Source organism: Chaetodon trifascialis, chromosome 10 (assembly GCF_039877785.1).
Source record: "Chaetodon trifascialis isolate fChaTrf1 chromosome 10, fChaTrf1.hap1, whole genome shotgun sequence".
NCBI classification, from domain to species: domain Eukaryota; kingdom Metazoa; phylum Chordata; class Actinopteri; order Chaetodontiformes; family Chaetodontidae; genus Chaetodon; species Chaetodon trifascialis.
Window position 1 is genome coordinate 19,195,455 of NC_092065.1, and position 23,121 is coordinate 19,218,575.

Here is a 23,121-nt window from a genome sequence, read left to right on the forward strand (position 1 = left end):
ATCTGCTCAACTCTCATCAACAACGTAACATCACTATAAGGCCAAGTACACACACACACACACACACACACACACACACACACACACACACACACACACACACACACACACACACACACACACACACACAATTTGACATATATCAGACCTCCAGTATGCAGTAATTATAGGCAGACAGCAGTTTTATCTATATCAGAACATTAATTACATACTGACCTGGTCCACATGCAGAACAGCACAGAACATTAATTATATACAGTTAACTGAGAAATGGGACTAGGTGACATCTCAACACTCCTCTCGTGGCATCATCTGAGAACTTCTCCTGCTGAATGTGTGTGCTTGCGTGTGTCCTACAAAACTCTGATCCATAGTGTTTAAGGTGGGGTCATTTTCTTCAGCCTTTTCATAAATGCATGCTTAAGTGCAAGGAATGGATTCAAAAATGTTTATTCTTGTCACCATCTCTGTGCCGTTGTGTTAAAGTGAAACATATTGTTTGAAAAAGGTAACAATAAAACATACATTTAACCTTTGTGTGCAGCGAGATCTTTTGTATTGTGCCCACTTTTGTGCTTTAAGCAATCTGCAACTGTCTCTCTGGATAATCAAAATACATTCTGTGGGTCAGCAGAATAACAACTGGAAGCTCTCACTTTAAGTGCATGACCAGATTTTCTTAGTATTTAGAAAGCATTGTGTGGATGTACTCTAAATGTACCCAGATATGAGTCAATAAAAGCAACCCTCTTATTTAGCTATTCTTACAAATATAACAGCTCACACAGACATGATAGAAGCACATTTTTAGATGTATAGCAAGATTATGAAATTTCCCCTCCGGTGGACTAATAAAGGCTTTCTGATTCTGAAGACAATGATTTTCTAAAATAATATGTTCACCACGTACACACTAACGGGAGTTTCAGACTCTCTTCAAATGTAAATTTAACATCATCTGCCCTTGAAAACAAATTGGGATGCTGCTTATTAATGCTTGATTAAGGCTTAATTTTTGCCTCCCAGAGAGGAACGGCTTTTCCGGAAGCCAGGTTGGACTCACCTCAAGCCGTTCAGTTACCAGTAATAAGCTGCTTTTACTACTATTTTTATCCCTCTCAGTAATAATCTCTAGTCATAAATGAAGGATATTTTAAAAAGTAACAAAGCTGAACATGGAAATATAAAAGCCAGAAATATTTTTACTTAGCATAGGAAGCTAACATTCCCAAAATGTAGCTACATTTCGTAATTCCTCCCTTTCTGAATGTTTAGGAGGTATATCAGTGCTTTAAAATTGTGGGTTGATTTAGATAACGGCAAAGAGCGTCCAGTTGACACCACCTGCCTGTGGATTACAGTATAAAAGCCACGGCTGGGGTTATTCACAGTGACGCCACTTAAACTACTGAGGATTATTTATTATTTATCATTATTTCTGAAGCTCCAAGTAACTGCTACGTTCAGCCCAATAAAGTCATACTGTTGGTGTGGTCTGCCATCACAGTCACTGCGGGAGAAGACGCAGGCGGTGGGGGAGGGCAACGTTCACAAAAATGAGCTGCGATCTGGAAGGGGTGGGAAAAATCAGCACGGTAACAAATCACTCCTGTTAAATCTGTTAATGTAAATAAAGGCCATTATTATACTGCAACAATCAATCACATGCAGCTCCTGCACTCATCTGTATCATTGGGAGCTGGAATGGAATAACAGTGGCACCTGCAGGAGCGTGTAAAGAGCATTTGGACTGACAGTTTGGTGGAGCTGCTCACTGATGGCCAAGCGGGACAGGTGCCGGCAGCTCCTGGAGGCCTTGCCGACAGAGGAAGCTGCAATCTGCCAGTTATTTTTTACTGAGCACGCAAGGTGATGACAGACATGGTGGTACTTCTCTCATTTGAAACAAATATGTGTACATAGTGGTGCTATGTGCATGTATGTGTCAGCATGGGAATGTTTAGGTGTATGCAAGGAAGAGATCAGGAAGAAGAGAGAAAAGCGAGGTGGACGAGCAGGATGGAATGAGAAAGAAGGGCAAAGAAGACTGAAAACATAAAAACATGGCACCAAAAATGAGAATAAACTTAAGGTAATTGTTTATGCTGCTTGTGCATTTTTCTAAGTCAAAAGTCAAAAGTTACAGCACTGCTCACTCAAAGTCACTACTGCCATCTACTGGTGAAAACGAATATTGCCCTAGAGCTGCTTCACATGAAAGCAGGTGAATTTCCCAGTTTTCCAGCCATCTTTAGCCTCTAACTCGCTATGACTTTCCTGATACAGGCCTTTACCTTGCACCTATACGCTGCTGCACTTCTTTTAAAATGTTCTATTTTCATTCCGTTTGCTCTGTTTTTAACTTTATTATTGTTGTTATGCAATAGGTTTAATTTTCAGTCTTATGTTTCCATTCTCTTTATTCTATTTTTAACCTTCTTCCAATCTTCTTTCTAATATCATTATCAAGAGGGTTTTGTTCTTCATCTTATGTTACATAAATTTTCTGCCCCTGGTTTTATGTTCGTTCTGTTTTTTCTATATGAAGCACTTAGACCTGCTTTTCTTTTATGAAAGGTGCTATATAAATAAAGTTTATTATTATTGTCATTATTATTATTAATAATAACACAAACAAATACAATAATTATTCTTGGCCTAACAGTAACTACTAAAATGTCCAGAGTGTCACATATGAATAATAATAATAATAATAATAATAATAATAATAATAATAATAATAATAATAATATTATAACACTTTGAGCTGGTAGTGTGGTTAAAGGTTCAATGTAGATTTTATTGTCATTCTCTGTATATACAGTACTCAGTATACACAGCATCAAAACTGTGTCCCCCTGAGTGTGAAGGTGAACACAATAAGACCTGAAACAAACAAAGAAAAGCAATAGGACAGTAAAGTGACTAAAGCACATTGGATAATAAGTTACAGATATGAAAATAATAAAATGTTTAATGGATAAAAATTAGCATTTTAAATGGCTTTAGGGAGAGTGAAGAGGCCTCTGCATCCATGTGTGCTGGCATGTGAAAGGCATCACTCACAGCATGCTGCCACTGGACGCACAAGCTATGGAAAAATAATTCACATTATTTGAGTTTCATACGAGTGTGCTGAGTTTTGGGTCTTTTTTAACCCCTCCACATTTTGACTAATTGTGTGTGAGCTATGGACTGAATCTGCCATCAACTGAGGAAATTAAGTAACTATCAATCTAAATGAAATGTTTAAATGTGAATTAAATTGTGAAAGGACGCGGTTTTTTTTATACCTTTTTGCTCATGGACAGATAACTAAGTTGTTAGCTTTTATGTGAAACACCCTCCATACTCCAGTTATCTGTGTACACTGTATGAAGGAGGGCTTGTGATCATTGTGATCATTGGCTGCCATCTTCTGGCAAACCCACATAAAGTCAAGAGTGGTAGACGTACTGACTGCACTGATGGTGGCACGAGCAAAACCACAGTTACGCGAGGGGAAGAGCTGTCCAAACGCAGTCAAACAAGGAAGCTACATTTTTATTTCAACATGCAAACTATTATTTGTTTGTGAGGACATCGACTATGTGACAAGAACATTACTACAATCTATAAAGTAGGCAAAATTCTTCCATGACATGAATACACAAAACAAAAAATTTGTAGTAAACATGTGATCATTGCATAGTTGTTCTTTAACACCTTTGCTCTCAGACCTTAAATCGGAGATCTCAGCATTATCCTCAAGGCACAAAAAGTGTGGGTGTTTGACACTTTGGAAATGAGAACATCCATCCATTTCCTATACCGCATATCCCAGGGGGGCTGGAGCCTATCCCAGCTGAGAGGCGGGGTACACCCTGGACCGGTCGCCAGTTGATCGCAGGGCAACACACAAGACAAACAACCATTCACACTCACACCTAGGGGCAATTTTACCAATTTTCACCAATTCACCTAATGAGCATGTTTTTGGTCTGTGGGAGGAAGCCGGAGTACCTGGAGAGAACATGCAAACTTCTCACAGAACAGCCCCACCTGGGGATCGAACCAGCAACCTTCTTGCTGTGAGGCACGCGCACTACCTGCTGCGCCACCGTGCTGCCCGGAAATGAGAACCTGTTAGACATAATGCCCATCATACTTCTATTTACCGACCAATGACAGTTGACCACATTTGATCATACTGGACCCCAAATTGCATTTTAATATGTGTGAGCTGTCATGAACTGTGGCCGTGTATTGTCTGTTTAATCTTTGACGACCACACACTTCAAGTATATCAGCTGTTTCAACAATCGCTGCTTTAAAAGTCTTTGGGGTGTGGGACATGGCAACGTTGCCATTCAACGGATTTCCTTCATTGTGAGGAAACTCATGATTTGCTGTCTTAATGAAGAATCACTCATCGAGCCGCCTCCAGACATTTGTTTGGCTTGGCTCTCGCTGTGTTGCTGTCATACTGCTTATCCTCAGGGGCTCAAAGTGCTGTCAGCACACAAGCAGCAGAGAAGCTGCATCAGCCGCAGGAAGCTCTCTATTGTTTCTCTGCCTCGCTCTATGATCTGGTATGAAGTAAGTACTTTATTTGTCTATAGTCTCCTCTGTCTTGTCCATGACATCGTTCTCCATACACCAGGTTGTCAAGAGTTCCACTGTACACTGTCTCTTCATTGTTGGAGACGCAGCCCACCACCATCGTCGTGTCAGCAGACTTAAAGGTGATTTTGGAGCTGTCTGGCAGTGGAGTTGTGAGTCATGAGGATGAACAGCAGGGGGCTCAGGTGCTGGTGCTGCAGACAAAGCACCCCATCCAAACTGTTTGAGGTCAGAATTCCCAGAATCAAATTGCACCAGGGAGGAAACAAAGTTGGCCTAGTTTCTCAAAAAAAAGTATGGGAAATAATGGTGTTGAATCCAAAACAGAAGTCGATGAACAACAGTCATTCTTTTCTATTCCACCTGATTGTTAATAATAGTAAATTAAACATAACTGATTGCCCATTTGAGAAGAATACTAAATGCTATTTATCCATTAGACCAGCACATGTGTGACAAGGGGTTCTCCAGGTGAAGCCTGGGAAATGTGACATTAGACCAACATTTCATTACAGGGCATTCAATTTAACGCTTCAGTATGTACTAAATGTAAGTAATGGTGGGGCTAGATTGGGTTCAGAGGCACAGTGTACAGTGAAGTGGTCCATTCCCCACTGACTGCCAGTATTGGAAGATGCGGGACTTTCCAGGTGCTGACTAATCAGCTTGTTGATTGTGATGTAGCTGCCCCTCCTTTGCCTCCTCACTGCAGGGACATGGCACACCCATAATGCTTCACTCTGAGCTACTCTCCTGACCACTGTAATCTGTTTGACTGCTGCATTTTGTTTGTTTCTAATATCCGGATTTACAATATGTTGCCTGGATCACCCTGCAGCCTTTTGCAGCTGCAGCTGCAGCAGTCTGCAACTCTAATATCACAGAATTGCACCTTCAGCTGATGGGTCACATCACTTAAATTCGTCTGCCTCAGATGCCTTATCCAAGTGTTTTCCAAGTGTTTTTTTTTTCATCTAGAATTAATAATATTGCAATACATCATAAGTTAGATTTTTTTTTTTTTACAGTGACATATAAAGCAGCAGTACTAGAGCACCGTAAACTGAGCTGTTTTAATGTCTTTTTCACAACTTGAAAAGAGTGTTTTACTCTATGTCACTAGAACACTGAAAATGGCACTGTTTTTGATGAACAAAAAATAACCTATATTTCAAATTGTTATTATTAATTATTAAATGCCTGGTGGTTTTTGATACCTGTGTGCACTGCACACAATAGCGTCAGACCCATTACCAACCAGTACATGTTCTGGAGTGCTACCTGCCCTAAGTAGGCTATGTTTGTTAGTTTAATTTATAGACAGGAACCATTTCAGCGTCATATCAACTGAAGTCAAAAACTAAAACTATTGACAAAGGATAAGGGAGAGCCTTGAGATTAGTTAGATTAGTAAAAATGGACTAGATGGAGATAAACCCCTAACATTTGTACAAGTACATAATGTACTTTTGGTGCATATTGAGGGAATTAATATGAGCAGCCATCGTTGGCCGGATGTAAAATGACTATCAAATGTAGCGGATTAGCCTATTGAATAAACGATATTTTAAACTGAAAGTGCAAACCGGAAGTTTACTCGTTAACTGCGCGGCTCTTGACGCTGGCTGAAGTGAACGTTGCACTGCTGGCTGCGTGGACGAAAGCTGTGCACTGAAGCAATGTAGTGGATAGTTTATACCGGCCAAAACAATGTTAACGACGACACTGATGGACTGAGAGGAGAACTGAGCTCGGAGCAACATACACCTGTTTCTTCCACTCAGCAGCCTTTGGTTTCGTTGTTTGGGCAAAGAAGAGATTTGTGTCAGCCGGGAGGAGAGGAGCCAGAACACCGCAGCGAACATGTATGTTGGGTCAAATGTTTTGTATTTAAATACCCTTCTTCATATCTAACTGCCTGATTCGCCATATTGTTTATCTCGTTACCCTCTCTTGGTTAGTCATAGTTACCCTCCTATTTTTGGTCGGGGGCTTAGCCCTTACGTTAGCCCAGGACATCTTCTCTGTCTTGGTGAGGAGCTTTCCTCTAACTGTCTCCGTCTGCTGCAGTCTTGTCCTGTCACCGCGTACCGTCCCGTTCTCTGCTGTGTGTATGGGGAATCCACCGCGCCAAACCGCCTCCAAAAATCGTTTAATTCTGCTCTTTTTAACTCGAGCCGTGCTCCAGCTTCAGTCTGGCGGTTTCAGCTGAATGTCACCTTGTATGTTTGCCCGTGGCAGAACATTCCGCAATGTTCTCACAAGAAAACGTAAAGTAATGCTGAGTGGCAGCGAGCACCGAGGCACCCATAAGCGCCCCGTTTCCATCATAAGAAGTGCCGTTTGGTGAACAGTGCACGGCTGAATTACCAAAGACCGCGAAGGTGCCAAGTTTCTGAAGGGTTTGACTTCAGTCTGTGTCGTCGGTGTTCACAGTCCGTCACTCAGCACTTAGACTGCGGCGAATATTTGGGACTGGAGTGGAAATGGGAACATGTGTCCATGTTTTTATGACCAAAGCTTTACATGACAGACTGTAAGCATGTGCACAGTAGACCTGTGTGTGTGTGTGTGTGTGTGTGTGTGTGTGTGTGTGTGTGTGTGTGTGTGTGTGTGTGTGTTATAAAAAGCCATCTGCATCCTTGAATATTGAATAGCTCCATGGTAAACCATTTTATTATTGAATTAAGTCATGTTTAGCAGTCACCGTGTCCGATATTAGGCCTGTGCTGTTATAAATAGTCTACATTTTTGTATTTTATTCCATTAAACTGTAAGACAGTAGATGGACTGCACTTCCAGAACTTTTCAGTCTGATCAGACTTTGTCATTCACCCACAGAAGCCTTGCATTTAACAGCCGTGAACGCTGCAACAATCAAGCAAATGTTTATCCTTTTGTAGTTAAAATGAAAAATCAAGTTGGGTCTTATTTGTGTAAAAAGGGCCACATTTGATACAACGACAGTCCATCTCTCACCAATGTGTCCCCGTCTATGGAAAACTACCAAATATCAAGAAGACTGTAACTACTTTCAGTTGCCTATTTGACCTCCACAGTCAATTTAATTCAATCCAAAATAAGAAATCGAATATAATTTCAAAACAAAATCATGTTTTAAGAGCATCATTTCACTGAAAAAGACTTTAAAAAGACTGAATTGAATTGCATATGGATGTTATTTTAAAAACTCAATCAGTAAAATTGTCAAACACGATCAGGTTCCAGCTTTTTTCCATTTTATTTCAGTATAATTTGAATATTTTTGGACTGTTGGATGTATAAAATAAAGAACTGGGTCACATTGCTTTGGTATTAATTCTGACATTTTTAGACCAAATAAATAATTCATTGGTTGAGTGAAAATAACTGTCGGCCCTTCTGCACCCTCCCGCCCCCTATAGTATGACATCCGACGAGTTATCTGTCTCTGGATGGAGTGACGACATTCTTGGCATAGCTTTGAAATACGCCACATATTGTCGCAGCACTCTGCCAGTGGAGACAAACACGCCGTCCTGTTTGACTGAGCTCCAAGGCGGCAGGTCATGGAACCCAAATGTTGCTCCAATAGGTGACAAAAACAAACTTGTTCAGGCTGACTGTGGGAATCCTCCTTCCAAAACACAAACACCCTCTTTCTGTGTTTCTCTCTCAGAGCCAAGTGAACAGTGAGTCCATTGTGCTGTTGCAGGGCTGTCACTGTTAGAAGACCTAATTCGGCTAATAATCAGGCTGGAGCTAACAAGCTGCATGAAACCGATACAGAGCGGGCGGACACTGCTCGGTACTCGCTCGTCTGACTCTCACATCATTCAGCCTTGTGTTCGTCCATATGGAAAGATGGTGGCGCACTTATTTGGCATCATCTGTACTTATTTGGCATCCTTAGGTCACATTACGTATGTGTTTTTGTCTGTAATCCAGTCAAAAGTTGTCACATCCTGACAGTCATTGCACGCCTGTCACCTTTGTATTCTGCTTTAAGGCACATTGCTTTCATACTGACATGACCCTGCAGCCAGTGACGCAGTCGCAGGGTGAGCAGTAACTCTTGCTTCAAAGTTGAAAAATACACTTTTCAAACCCTCACAATTTCCTCTCGTTAGGAGGATGAACGAAAAGAAAGGATCGCCGTCGGTCTGAGATGACTCCTTTATTAAGGACCTCTTAACGTTGTGCTCCAGAGAAGCAAGCTCCCATTGCCCATTTGTATGCAGTTAGAATGAACGTATGAGTGTGAGAGCTGCCATCACGGGACAGACCTCAGCTGATTGGCCAAGTCAGACTGATCTCCACCCAGTGTAACTACACTTGGCTTTCTTGTGGCACATTTGCACTTTCAGGAGACTCGGATGTGTCTGGTGTATGAATAAATTGTTGAATGTCATCGATTTGACTAGTCACCACTTTAAATGTGCACATTAGTCCAGTGTGTTAGTGCCACCACAAACACAGCAGGCTGTCAGTGAGGGGTCAAGCATCCTTTCCCAGCTTAACCAGTTCATCATGGTTCACACAAACTGTGGTTAGTTTGCCCAGTTTGTTTGCTTTGTTTCGGCCTCTGTGAAAGCTGTCAATCAAGCTCTGCTCGGGACCAAATGAACACCTTCACACTGATTGAAAAGTCTTATTCCAACTAAATTCCAGTGCAGTATGTTTGTGGTCAAAAAACAAACTCCTCAATATGTGATTTCAGTCTGAATTCAACTTTATTTATGACTTAATTTGAATTTAAGCTGGTGGAAACCGTTGAGGAGGTGTTTACATATGCAATCTTTACAGGCGATCATATTTAAACAGTGTATGACCGTTAGCTGCAACTTGAACCGTGTGTGCACATGTGTTGGCAACTTGGCTGTCAATAAACCAGCTCTGAGGCCCAAAAAGCAACCTGACATGGATTACCCAGCATGCATTCCATTTTCTGGACAGCCTAAGGCCTCTGTCGCTCTCTCTCATACACGCACACATACACACGTACACTCGCACAAGGTCCTTTGAAGTTAATGACTTCCTCTGGTGGAGTAGACTTCCTCGATGAAGTGGACAAACAGCCAATTAACGCACACACAAACTCAAACATGGACATGCTGTTTACAAAGTGAAACGGACATGTACACACACGTGCCAGTGCGCTGTTCCAGTTATAATGAGACATGATGACTCCTCAGATAGACGGTGTCGCGAAGCCGAGAATATTCTCCCAAAGGACGCCGCTGATGATTTGGTTTGTCTGAATTTTGTGGGCTGGACCGCAGCAAAGCAGGGCCAACCCTGTAAACACGAAAAGTCTGTCTCGGACTGACTGAAGTGAAACCATCGGTTGGACGAGTGTCGGCGAGATCTTTTAAAAACGAATGGAATGATCACATGTTCACATGGAAAGAGACAGACTTACATGTGCATTTCTTACATTTTTTTGAGCCAATATATGTTTGACGTAGAACTTATTTTAATTCTAACTTCTCTGATTATCAATTAACTGCTCTGTCATTTGCAGGATATGGGACATCTCTCGTGTCTCTGTGACTAACACACTGTATGGAGTGTTTTGTCGGGCTGGGTGTTATTTGGGCTGCTTTATCTGTGCACTGTCCCTCATGCCTCTCGGTGCTTGGAGAGTCATTTCCTCTCGCGCTCTGCTCTCTGCCCGACTGTAAAAGTGAGTAATGATCGCCTCTTGGCGGTCTGTGCTTGTGGGTAGTCATAGCCTCAGAGCTTGTTCGGATGTTGCGTCTTTTACCCGCACATATTCATTTTTTTCAGTGGACACGCAACAAGCACACTCGTTCCCAAGAGTGATGCCGTTGTTGTGAATGTGAGGTTGTCGGCGTCTAAGCAGATCCTGCTGCATGGTGACATCTACAGTCAGTGGTCAGTTTATTAGAAGTGTTTTTGTGAAACCTCTTTATATCAGTGAGGGGAGTACAGTTCAACAGCATCACAAACTACAGCCAAATCCAAAACGATCAAGCAGTTGAATGAACACCTCTAAACATGTTCAACACAAACTGAACATTGGACTCTTAATGCGTTTAGCAGGTTACGCTGATAAACTGTGTACACTGGGTCGACACAGCTACCAGTTCACACTGTTGCCTCACAGCTAGAAAGGCTTTTCTGTGTGGAGTCTGCATGTTCTCCTTTTGCAGGTCGCCTTGTCACCCCTGCCATCACAAACACGTATGTCAGGTTCAGTCATGTCTGTTGAAGCAGGTCCTCAGGTGCTGCACAGTGTCTTCACACTGCTCCCAACGCTTAGCATGCAGAGAACTGTGTGTTGTACTGTCTGTGATTGTGTATGTGACAATACGCTTGATTTGATTTTTGGACAACACATAAGTCAGCCTGTGGATCGAGTGAGCTTATGAAAATGAAGCATTTTACACGAGCATTCATGCTTTGGGTACTGTTATTGAACTGTCCGTGTAGACAGCCGAGTCTGAGAGAATATTACGAGACGAAGCTGAAGGATTTCAGAAGAGTGACCCATAATTATTTTAGAAGTAGCAATTAAGATATTCGTGACAGAAGGCCCTCAAACTGAACCGAATGAGAGAATCGTTTTGCTAAAATTGATGGAAGAGCTTAGAGAGTTAGGCGTATTTGGACAGCAGTGGTCAACATTCAGGGAAAATATTGATTATTGACATGTATTGTCAGAAACACTGGAGTAGTGTTCAGCTGTGAGCACACATGGGTGGAACCTTAAAAAAGATCACTGTTATTATCAAACCTCAGACTTCTACCTGACATGACCTCTGACTCAGCTGCACACACACTAAGTGTGTGTGTGTCCGTGCAGTGGCTTTCTGTACTGAGTGACTCATGCAGTGTCTTTTACTAATAACAGAGCTGCTGCAGTAATCATATATTACACTGACTAGAACAGCTGTTTAGCCCTTTGCTGACCTCCCGTCTTTCTCTTCTTCCAAAAGTAAGAGCATACGGGATTGAGAGGTTTGGTCGTTGGTGGGTGGGTTGCTGTTATTTTTAGCACTGGTCCTGGGCAGCTGTTACTGGTGAAGTGACCACAGCCCCTTCTCTGGAAGACTTTTGCTTTGAAAAGCAGGAACAGGAAATGTTGATTTTTGCAATAACGGCAACTTACTGACACATGCTCTACTCATCCTCTCTCTCTCATGCTCGTTCCTGTTCTCCAGCATCGCTGATGATTTTTTAATGATGTTATCAGTGATTTCTTTTTCACAGCAGGTTCGATCTAAAGCAGGCAGGTTTCCCAACTTTTCTTTGACCTGATAAGATTGCCACAGTGATTGTGTGTGTGTTGTCCTCTGCACCTCTAGTAACAGTTCAGGTAAAAGAGATTATAGGAGGATTACCAACCAGGTCTTTTGCCTGTAACACCAAAGCCATGACAACAGACAGCGAGAGACAGACATACGATATGTATATGAATCCTTAAGCACCAGATTTAAGAGTGGATGAAGCGCCTTGTCTGTCACTGTTGCGTGTGTGTGTGTTGTGAATTATTGATGTTTAAGTTTGAAGGCTAAATGCCAAAATATCAAATGGTGTTTTCACTCTTTGAGGGTGGACTATACAACTCTGGAAAGTTACCTCAGCCCCAATAATTTTCTCTGAAATTTTCTCTCTTGTGACTTGAGCTGAATTACGCAGCACATACTACCTTGTATTATATGTTCTTGCATGTGTGGTAGCTTCGTCGGTGCGGTTGCAGTGTCTGAGGCGATGCCTGGGTCTGATGGAAACGAACGAGGAAGCCTGCGTTTTTGGCTGCAGTGAGTGTAGCGTAGTGGGCTGTAAATGCCAAGCAGTAGAGGTGTCTGAAACGATGGAGCTGATCATTGAACAGGTGAATGTGGTGCTCACTTTGGAAAAAGTCCAGTGCAGACAATGTGAGCCAAAAAACACTGAGTGCTGAAAGTAGTGCTGTCTGGGTTCAAGGTTAGTGGCCTAAATCGACTGAATCGCTCAATAAGAATAGGTCAACAACCTTAATCTAAGAGGTCAGCTAAAGAACAGGCTCTGGATAAAAACCTGTCTTTGCAGATTTACTGTAGGACTATACAATGGGAGCCATAATGATTTTACATCTATCTGTGCTCCACCTCTGTGCTTCACAGTAGAGGTCGGCTAAGTGGATTTTTAAAGGCTCCATAATGATGATGGTTTAGGGCAGAAAATGCCTTTGGCCGATTAATGGATCGACCTCTGCTTCACCGAGCTGCTAACATGGCTGTCCACTCTTGCATTTTGGAGCTTTCTCAGCATCTACCTCGGTCTTGGTCTGAGGCGCGTTTAACGTTATCAACAGGTTGTGGTCACAGATTAAACCATCAGTTCAGCATCTGCTCTGTGTATCTCTTTACCTGCCCCTGCAGCAGCTTAACCTTCCACCAAGGGTTAACCTAATGACACAGTTTCCCTGCACGTCCGCCTCACTGGTCCAGCAGTGAAGGGTCTCACTCACTCACTCACTCACTCACTCACTCACTCACTCACTCACTCACTCACTCACTCACTCACACATTTTCACTTCCAAAGTAAATTAGGCATGTAAAATAATGCTGAACACAGTCTAGAAACTTGCACTTTTTGAAACATTGAAATCTATAGTTAGATAAGAAATAAAGCTGTCCCATGTGACACAGTGCCAGCCTAACCAGATGACATAACTAGGATCATCAGTCTGTTTCAGCATTAGTATTCATGTAGAGGGTATTTTCAGTATGGTTCTGTGTGCCTCTGAACCATATTAGACTGGCCACAAACTAGTAATTAGCCTGCTGCACTCCAGTGACAGTTAAGCAGCTTATTGGCCAGCTGGAGATTAACCAGAAAGTCCCTACTTCACAGGGGTCCACACACACATCACAGAGCCAGTCATGTGGCGCTTAGTGAAGTACGAACAGCCTGTCAGCTCATTACCGAGCTCACTCCACTCCACCACAATGAAGCGTGATTAAAATGATTTGTTTCATCATCTAGCACTGTACAGTCAGGCTGCATAAGATGAGGACAAAGTGTTACTGGTGAACATGAGCAACAAGGAGCTAAATGTTCCCAATTTTAGTCTTCTTCTATGCTTGCAAAGTCAGCACTATAAAAGCCTGTGGTCAGAAAGTCATTCATGCTCAAAGACCAGCTGACTTTAAGAGAATTTAAGAAAATATGAAATAATTAGCCAGATGGACAGAAGAATGTGTTGAAGAATGTGTTCATGCTAAACTGACCCTTCGCTAAGTCCCCACCTGGCTGAAGTTATGGCTGTTGCTGGCAGATTTTATCAACTGCAGCTTGCTAGCTCATTAACTCTGAGTCTGTGGGTTGATTGAAACGCTCTCCACGCTGACACTGCAAAAACAAGACCCCCGGAAAAGTGACTTACATATGCTAAACTAAGCCAACCAGCTGTTCACGATAGTGTCATATTCAGCATACAGACACGAAAGCAGTATCACTGTAACTCAGTAAGAAAACAAGTACATTTCTCAAAATATCTGTTTCCAAAGGGACACACACTGATGTGACACATGACGATGGGTTTACTTGTCGGGGGGGTTCTGCTCAGTAGGGATGCACTGATCTGTTACATCGGATAGCAATTGGTTGTGATAATGACCTTATTAATCAGAGTGGGCGTAGTTCAGATGCAACCGATCCACTTTGAAGTCTTGGTCGGTGTCAGTATCAAATTTGGTGTTTTTGCTTTCTGTTAAATTCATTCTGTCGCAGCGAGCTGCAGACTCAGTTCCCACAGCCTTGCCTGGACTCATGATGATGATAAGAAAAATCACAATGATCCCACAGTAGTTCCCACAGTGAGGGATTTTGAATTTGGGAAAAAGAGCGCGCTGGTGTCAGACTGGTGCTCGGCTGCTCTGAGCTGAGGTATGACAATCATTTAACAAGAGTGTGTGCGCGCGCGTGTGTGTGTGTTTTATCTCAGTCTCTCGCCGTGCCAGTCTCCATCTTCACTGTGAAGTTTTCAGGATTCCTCTGTTTATGAAATCCTCCCCTTTGGTCTGTCTGTCTGTCTGTCTGTCTGTCTGTCTGTCTGTCTGTCTGTCTGTCTGTCTGTCTGTCTGTCTGTCTGTCTCTCTCTCTCTCTCTCTCTCTCACTCAGTGTTGTACAGCATGTACTGTAGACCAAGTTTTAAAAATCATGTGTCTACTGATTTTAAGGAATTAAAACTGGGGTGTCATTGAAGGTTTTTCCTCTTCATAATGTGTCGGTGTGCATAAAGAGGTTTGCATGTTAACTCTGTCTTAATGAGAGAATAATAAACCTGACCAAAGGACTGTCGCAGGTTTCATTCCGCCCATTAAATGTTAAATTTGACATTCCTCTTTAAAGGAGGAAAGTGGAGGATGGAAGTCAGGAAAGATGCTGTAGAGAAAGGAAAAAAAACCACACCGTCATTTCGACCTTTGATGTTGGAAAGAGGGGGAAGAGAAAGTAGAGGCGAAGTGATTAACTGCCTTTAGTTTATGGATGTAGGAGCTGAAGAAGGGGATGAAGCAGAAGAGAGAAGACAGTAAAAGAAAGATCAGGCCTCTTCCAAAATATCCACTGTGCATGTGCATTTCCTGATGTGCCACCTCAGCTGTCCGAGGCCCTGTGACTTGTTGAATTTGGGTGGAGCTGTATTAGAATTACCTGAGATCACCAGACGTAATGAACCAATAAGAATGATAAAGGTGCAACATTTGGCCACTGTTCCTTACTTCCTCTGTTTGGGCCAGCTTTAGTCATTTCTCACATATCAGAACTCATTTTCCCACATTTCACCGTTTTCATATTGTACGGAAATGAACGGCTGACTATTGTTTCAGACAACAATGTGAACATACCATGCAAGATCACGACGATAAACAAAGCTGTGTGCTCAGTGAGAGTTAGTTAAATGTATCCTGTAGAGTTTCTGACTTCTCGTAGCACTATGGAGTTTTCTATGCCTGGCCCTGTGCATGTACATGCAGGTGACTCCATTCACTGTCCTGGCAATCATTTCACACTATTCCACTGATCAGCAGGTGGCAGTGATATGCTGAAATATGCAGCAATGCGCCAACAAAGGCAGGAATGAAAATCAGCTTGACACATCTGTTAAACCTCAAGGACACACAGAGCTTTTTCCCGTGATTAATATTGAATGCAAATGCAACATTCAGGCACCTTTAGATTCTGAAACATCACACACATAAACAAATGCAGAGCTTTGAGATCCACAAAGTTGAAAAAAGAAAAGTTGAAAGCACATCAACAGTGGAGGAAGAAAAAGTTGAAGGGAAACAAGCGTGCCTGGTTGGTCGAGTCAGGGTATTAGAAATATGACAGGAATGAAAAGAATGTGGATTCATTTCAGCAAAATACACAAGTGCAGATGACAAGAATGTCAGAAGTGACTGAATGAGAGGAGGCGAGTTTGATTTAAAGCAGAAGGTGTGTTTGTGTGTGTGTAGGTGGGTTGGACTGTTGCAACTGAAATCAGTAGTAGCTGATAGCAATACACACTGCCCACTAAAATGCTTAAGCAACTTCGACCATTAAAAGTCCCATGTAATGGTTTCATGTTGGTTTCACATTGGGGTGGAATGTTAGACGGTGAACAATCAGTCAGTCCATCATCGGACTTGTAGTTTTGCAGAGATTGGTAGTTTGATTTGATTGGCAGAAGGGTATGACTTTATTGCAGAGGTCACTGAACTTTCCCAAACATTTCTTCTCACATACAAATGTTATCCATCCATCCATTTTCTATACCCGACTATCCCTTGTCGGGAGCCTATCCAAGCTGTCAGCAGGCGAGAGGCGGGGTACACCCTGAACCAGTCGCCAGTCGATCACAGGGCAACATATAGACAGACAACCATTCACACTCACACTCATACCTAAGGACAATTTAAAGCCACCAATTAACCTAATGAACATGTTTTTTGGTCTGTGGGAGGAAGCCGGAGAGAACCCACACATGCACGGGAAGAACATGCAAACTTCACACAGATAGGCCCTGCCCGATCCGGGGATCAAACCGGCGACCTTCTTGCTGTGAGGCATGCGCACTACCTGCTGCCCCACCGTGCCGCCCCATACAAATGTTATGTAGGTGCAGTAACAGCTTCCATATGATTTGCCACTGAAAAGCCCTTAATGTGAAACAATAGTAGCAGGAAGTGATCTCTTTGAGTAGCTTAATGCAGCCCTGAGGACGCTGTAGGGGAGCGTTCAACGCTGACTGTTGAAAATGAACAAATTGCAACACAACTTGGTTGCTTTGTAGTTTTTTAACCCTACAGAGACCATCAGGTTGATGGTTTTTTTCAGCAGCCTTAAAGCTGTGAAAGATGAACCACCAGGGCAGCAGGTGTTCTGTGCACAGTATCTCTTGACTTCGAATCAACTTGATTGTCAGTGGCTGCCCATGAAAAACGAACGCCTGGCCAGTTACTTTACTGTGGCGCCAGGACCGGGCGTGGACGTGCTGTTTCCTGGATGTTAAGTTTGACTGACAGACTCATGAGGCTTATCAGATACCGAAACCTTACACAGTGGTTTATGATACTGTGAGGCAGGATTTTACAACTCTCTCAAGTTATCACAATAATCATTTCATCCTCTGTTTCGTCGATTGGAAGGCAAGATGTAGAATTATCCCATTCACCAGACAAATGACCCCTTTCCACTGCAATCACTTGTACCCTGGGGCTTCCTATTGCCTGAGCTCTGAAATTTGCAATATGTCAGAATTGGCCACCTGTTGAAGGTCGCTTCAAGCCAAGAGGAGTCAGCATATCACCAGAGTAACTGATAACTGTTGCTCGCTGTACTCTTTGCTGTCGCTGTCTATGGCTGTAGCTGCTTGCTGTCATTAGCGAGTTAGCTCAGTTAGCTGTGCATGAGTTGACTGAGTCTGACCTGACCAGGAGTTCAGAGCACTTGTTAGTGTTTACATCGCGGACAAAGGAACCCAGCTCAGCAGCTCCCAGTGAACAAGGCCGGACCAGGACTGAACACAGTCCGTGAGGCCAAAGGAGGCCAGTCTGACGACAGGGAAAATGGTGCAGAGGTGATTTAAATTGACTCCGATCAGGACTCTGACTCTGGGTAGAGTGAAGGCACAGCAGGCTGGGACAGGAAAGGCGTGAGGTGGAAGAAGAGCGAGAGGAGGGTCAGTCATCCTCAGGGTGGAAAAGCTGCCTGCAAACGCAGAACATTTTCATATCCAACTTGATGAATTAAAGGTGGATTTTGGCCAGACCAGAGTTGGTGTTTGTTGGAAGACGGTTTTAATGAGTTTTATTTTGTTTCTGTCAAGTTTAAATGAAGTGTTATTTATGATGAGTTAACAAAGCAATGAAGCTTGATTTAGTTTGGTAAAGAGGGAAACTTCAGAAGATGTACGGATGTATTTTTCGGTTTAATAAAGAAAACAGATGTAAGAATATTTCCTTTCCTGACATTTTTTAAAATAATTGTGTTTATTTATTATGCAAAAAAATGTAAGAGCGCTTGAAAGAGGTATTACAAGAGGTAATGGGCTGCAGCTACTTGGTTAGCATGCTAACTTCAGTAGATATTTCTGCAACACAGTAGGTAGACATCTTTACATAATGTCACAACTTATCTCTTCACATTCTGTTGAAAATTTGAGTTAATTTGCGTATCGCACCCTAAACCCTAAACCCTGCTGTTTATACTGCTTACGATGCTGTTGGTGAACGTGGTATTTTGTTTCGCTCGCAGCACAGAGCTGTCGAGATCATTAGCAGCGTTTGTTGTTCAGTGTGCCACATGGATCCCAGCTTCTGTCTCATAAGTAACGACTCATTAAATCCTCAAAACAATTCATTGAAAATGTATGTATTGTGTATGTATGTGTGAACTTTGTCTTCTGACACTTAGATTGTGTTAAAAGCCTCCAGTGATGTCCTACAATTAGCTGTGTGGATATTGTGGTGGGAGGACGGTGGGTAAATAATTATGTGGTGTGTGTGTGGTCAGAAACAATATGTTCAACTGGGAGAAGGAGGGGCAGGAAAAACCAGTGATGTCAGCAGGGAAGAAGGAGGAAGAAGGAGGGAGGACCGCCTTGTGTTTTCCTTTTCCTCCTCCTCCTCCTCCTCCCTGTTCCACCCTCCTCGTATGTGTGGTAGAGAGAGAGAGAGAGAGGGGGGATCAGTAGGTGAGTGGACACCGGATTAACTGTGACAGTGGATATGGGGGCAGAGAAAACTGGAAATAGACCGGGATAGTGATAAGAGAAGTGAACGAGATGCCACACGGAGTGAGAGAGTACAAGAGAAAGCAAAGCGACAGATAAGAAAGTCTGCTGACGAAAAGTCCACTGAGAGTGAGGAGTGAGCACTTGTTTCTGGGATTGGGTGGACCCATCGCGAGAGAGACATCAACCACCACAGCTACCATGTACAGTGGATATGGAGGTATGAGCCAGCAGCTCAGTGACATGAGCTCATTTCTAATCATTAACTCTGTGTTTGTCAGGATGAAATTCCAGCTGATGGTTAACAGGTTTGTAACTTATTAGGAGTCGATGGTGAGAGAGTTCACTTTAAACGGCAAAAAATAATAAATTAAAAAAAAAAGCCTGTGACTTGTTTAGATCAACAGTTTGTCGTATTCATATGCTTCAGTGCTGATCCCTTCCTGAGCACAGTAACAGTCTTCAAAGAAGCACCTTTCATTACTACATTAAATTGTTTAGCGGTGTCAAAGAAGTGTTGCTCCCCTTGATGAATAGATGCCTCTGGTCACTCCGTGCCACTGCACCACTGCCACTACACACTGTATCACACACAGTCAGGCTTGCTTTTCGATGCCTCTGTGTATTTTATATCTCGTTTGTTGAAAATGTTTGTTAAACTGAGTTTAACATTTTTTCATGTCTGTCTTCAACAATGCTGATGTGCCCATATGTTCAGTGCAGTGAAGCACTTTGTGGTCACTGTGATTGTTCCTCCTCCCAGTTTTCCTTTTTTTTAATTTAGTCTTAGTCCTGTGTCAAGTATAGTCCTTTTTTTATAATCACACTATTCATCCACTCTACTGTTCTTCAGCCATACATTTCAGTCAAAATTATTTCACCACCACTTATTACCTGACTAAACACACACAGTATTTGTGTAGTTTACAGCGATATGATTATGGACCATAATGACCATTTTTAATGGCGTCCACCAATCAGGAGGTCAGTGGTTCGATCCCTGGCCTTGGCAGTCCACATGCCAAAGTATCCTTGGGCAAGATACTGAACCCCAAAACTGCCCCCCATGCTGTGCCATCAGTGTGTGAATTCATATGTACGTCGCTTTGGATAAAAGTGTCTACCACATGACTAGTTGTAATTATTCCAGGAATGCACGTTAAAAGTACAAAACTATAAGTCTTTGTATTAAATTTGGTCGGTGATCAAATCTCAAAATTGCAACTGCAATTATGCATGATACTTTAATTTGGATAATAATTAAAAGTAGACACAGTGCTCCATTTATGTTGTTTTTTCTTTTATACTGTACATAACATAATGAACTCTGTTCCTGGCAGGAGGGAAACATATACATGAATCTAAAACAGTACAGCATGCCTTGAAAAATGATAATTAGTTGTAATTTATCATCCAAAATCCCTGACATCCTCCTTTAAAGATCTGCCAAACTGAAAAAACAGCCTGTATTTCAATTCAGATTACCAGTGTCCTTTAGTGGTTTAAATGTTGTTTCCTGGGGTTCCTCTCTAGCTTTCCAAGAATACAAATTTGGGGGAAGTACTAAACTATTGTTGTATGTTTGGCATGAATAATGAATGAACAATAATAATAATAATAATAATAACAAACTTTATTTGTATAGGAACCTTTCATAAAAGAATTGCAGCTCAAAAACTACAAATAAATCACATGCAGAGTGCTTCACATTAAAAAGAGACATGGAATGACCATAAAGACAAGGATAGAAAGTGAATGTAAAATAAGATGGAGAAGAAAACCCCCTTGATAACAGTAATAACAACAAGATAAAAAAAAAAGAGAAATCGAAAATGGTAGGAGTGATTTCAGTAGAATCAGTGCAGAGCTGTTGGCAGCTCCACTGTGAAAAGATTAACATCAACATCAGCCTTTAAATCATCCTTCAAATCAGCCTTCCATGCTGGTCGTATCGTCCTCTTGTGTTTGTCTTAGCAGGGATTATGCAGCTTTGCGTCTCAACACACAGTTCTGTCCTGAGTACGGTAGATTTAAGAGTGAATATTCAGCTCGACTCGCTCCACTTTTTCAGTTTCATCGCACAAAGTCAATATATGTATTTACAGTCAAGACCTACGTTCATTTTCACACTCATTTTTCCTTATGAGGACTGTTACAGCCATCTTCACTGTACACCGGTGGATTTGCGTTGGTGTGGCAGCAGCAGTGACGGCTACATTATGGAACCGTTAGCACTGTTTTATGGTCGTTCAAGACTTGAGTTTCATCTCACAGTGTAGATAAGACTGTTAGCCCATTATCTTCAAGTTCAAGCATTTCAAAAATTCTTCTCATTCCTTTGGACATAGACAGATAGATGCCTTTTAATGAACATTTTATGGAGACAGTAAACATTAAAATATAGAAAGCAGGTTATTTCTTGGAGGAATGGTAGCAGACATAATAAAGTGGGTAATAATGAGTGAAATTCAATAAAACTACATTTAACTGCAGCATCTAATCCAAACATTATCAAGCACGTTCATATAGAGAACACCTGAAACATGATGTCGCTTCATGTTGTCCAGCAGATCTTTCAGCACATTCAAGAGCTTTTGCATGTTTTAGCTGTTGCTCATCAAGAAGTAGTTCCGCTACAATAAACTCTTTGCTTTATATTTCTGTTTGTGCGCAGATTAGATAAGATTATAAAACAAGATGCAGTGTGTTAATAAGTGAGCTTAAGAGATGTAGATAGGTCTATTTCTGAACTTTGGACCGAGCCCCGGCTGGCTGTTTCTGGTGTTTATGATTAGCTAGGTTAACCAAAATTGATGCAGCAGCACCAGACATATTGTCTTTTTTATTCCACACATTGTTCTTCCTTGTCAAACGCTGGCGCCTACATCATCCACACTGAAACCAGACCACCAGCAGCTGGGTGGGAGATTCAGCTGTGTTATGTTAGCCTACGCTCTCAAGCAGGCAAGAGGAGTGGAGCTGCAGAGATCGAGGAAGCTCGCTTCTTTCTATTTTTTCATTTTCGAACTTGTCGTTCCTAAGCCCAAATTCAAGGTCACTTTTGTGCAGCTCCCTGTGGGCCTCCAGCGGGTTTTTTCACATATGGAGCCGTACTTCCCCAGCAACCCTAAACAGACTTATACGTGTAGAATCAGCTCACTTCCCCTTAAACTCACAGACACAAGATTAATATCAATTTCCTCAACTCACTCTTGGAAAGAAAGCTCAACTACCGACTATATTTCCACGCAACAATAACAGACCTTAAACTACAACAGCAGGCTCTCAGCTGCGGTCCTTTCAGCTTTATAATAATTTTTCAGAGACTAGTATCATTTTCCTGGAAGTGAGCATGGATGGCTGTGGGGTTATTCCTGTGACTCAGTATACCCATAAATTGCTCTGGTCTTTTCCTGACCCTGCCCTCCTTGCAGGATGTTACTCCCTCCTGAGCTTTCTTTTCCTAAAGACAGCAATATGACAGAGGGAAGGGCCTGGGTATGAAACTAAACTGTATGGACATGATGTGGGGGTGTGAGAGAACAAACAGGGTATGAAATAGTGGTGTTGCGAAGGGAGGAAACTGTTAACATGAGATGAAGCATTGATGATCCCAAGAGGAATACTAAGGACTGACCCTTTGTTCACCTTGCTTAATATGCAGCGCTGTCAGTGGCTGCACTTCACCAGATCAGTCTTTTAGCCATTTCTCATGTAGCTCACCAGAGTCATTACAAACTTACTTTTCAATATTTAATGAAGTATAGATTGCATTTCCTTTCCAAGTGTTGAAGTTCAAGTATAGGTTTAAACATTGTGATTTATTCTCTGGGGCCAGTTAACAATCTGGCTAGTACAACTGTAGTTGTTGAGATATCTTGCTCTGATGAGCTAACATTGTCATATTGCTAGCGGGGCAAAAACAGTGTAAGGGAGACATCGACTTAGTGGTGTTCTGTGTTTGGGTGTGTGTGTGTGTGCATGTTTGGGTCACAGGCAGGGTTTTTCCAGAATGGTCTGGGAGAGAGAGGCCAGAGAGCATCAAACAATAGGTGTGGTGTCACACACTGGCTTACCACAGAGGCGAATGGAAGGCTGAGTGTGTGGCACCGAGCCACGGCCCAGTGTTTATATGAGAACATCAATAGCAGAGGAGATGGTGTGACTGGAATCTGTTATTATCATTGGACAGGACTGGACCACTGTTTGCATCAGGTAGGGAACAACACACAGCACAGTTTGACGGACATGTTCAGTTTGGTGGATTTAACTCACCACCTTCAGGGTGAGCTAGGTGAAGTTTGAA

The 23,121-nt window shown here is 42.3% G+C and overlaps 1 protein-coding gene across 3 annotated transcripts in view; it reads left to right on the top strand.

The window, feature by feature from the left end:
* Window positions 1-6,201: 6,201 nt before the first annotated feature.
* The window catches only part of ripor1 (RHO family interacting cell polarization regulator 1), a 43,799-nt gene continuing 26,879 nt past the window's right edge, over window positions 6,202-23,121 (top strand). Inside the window, exon 1 of one of the 3 annotated variants that reach the window (XM_070971580.1) lies at window positions 6,202-6,467. Coding sequence is in view for 1 of the 3 variants with exons in the window: in XM_070971578.1 (XP_070827679.1) it covers window positions 19,017-19,035 (19 nt within the window). In the remaining 2 variants the exon portion in view is untranslated. Of the gene's footprint in view, window positions 6,468-18,512; window positions 19,036-23,121 lie in introns of those variants that run through there. The other 2 variants (XM_070971579.1, XM_070971578.1) reach the window with 2 other exon arrangements.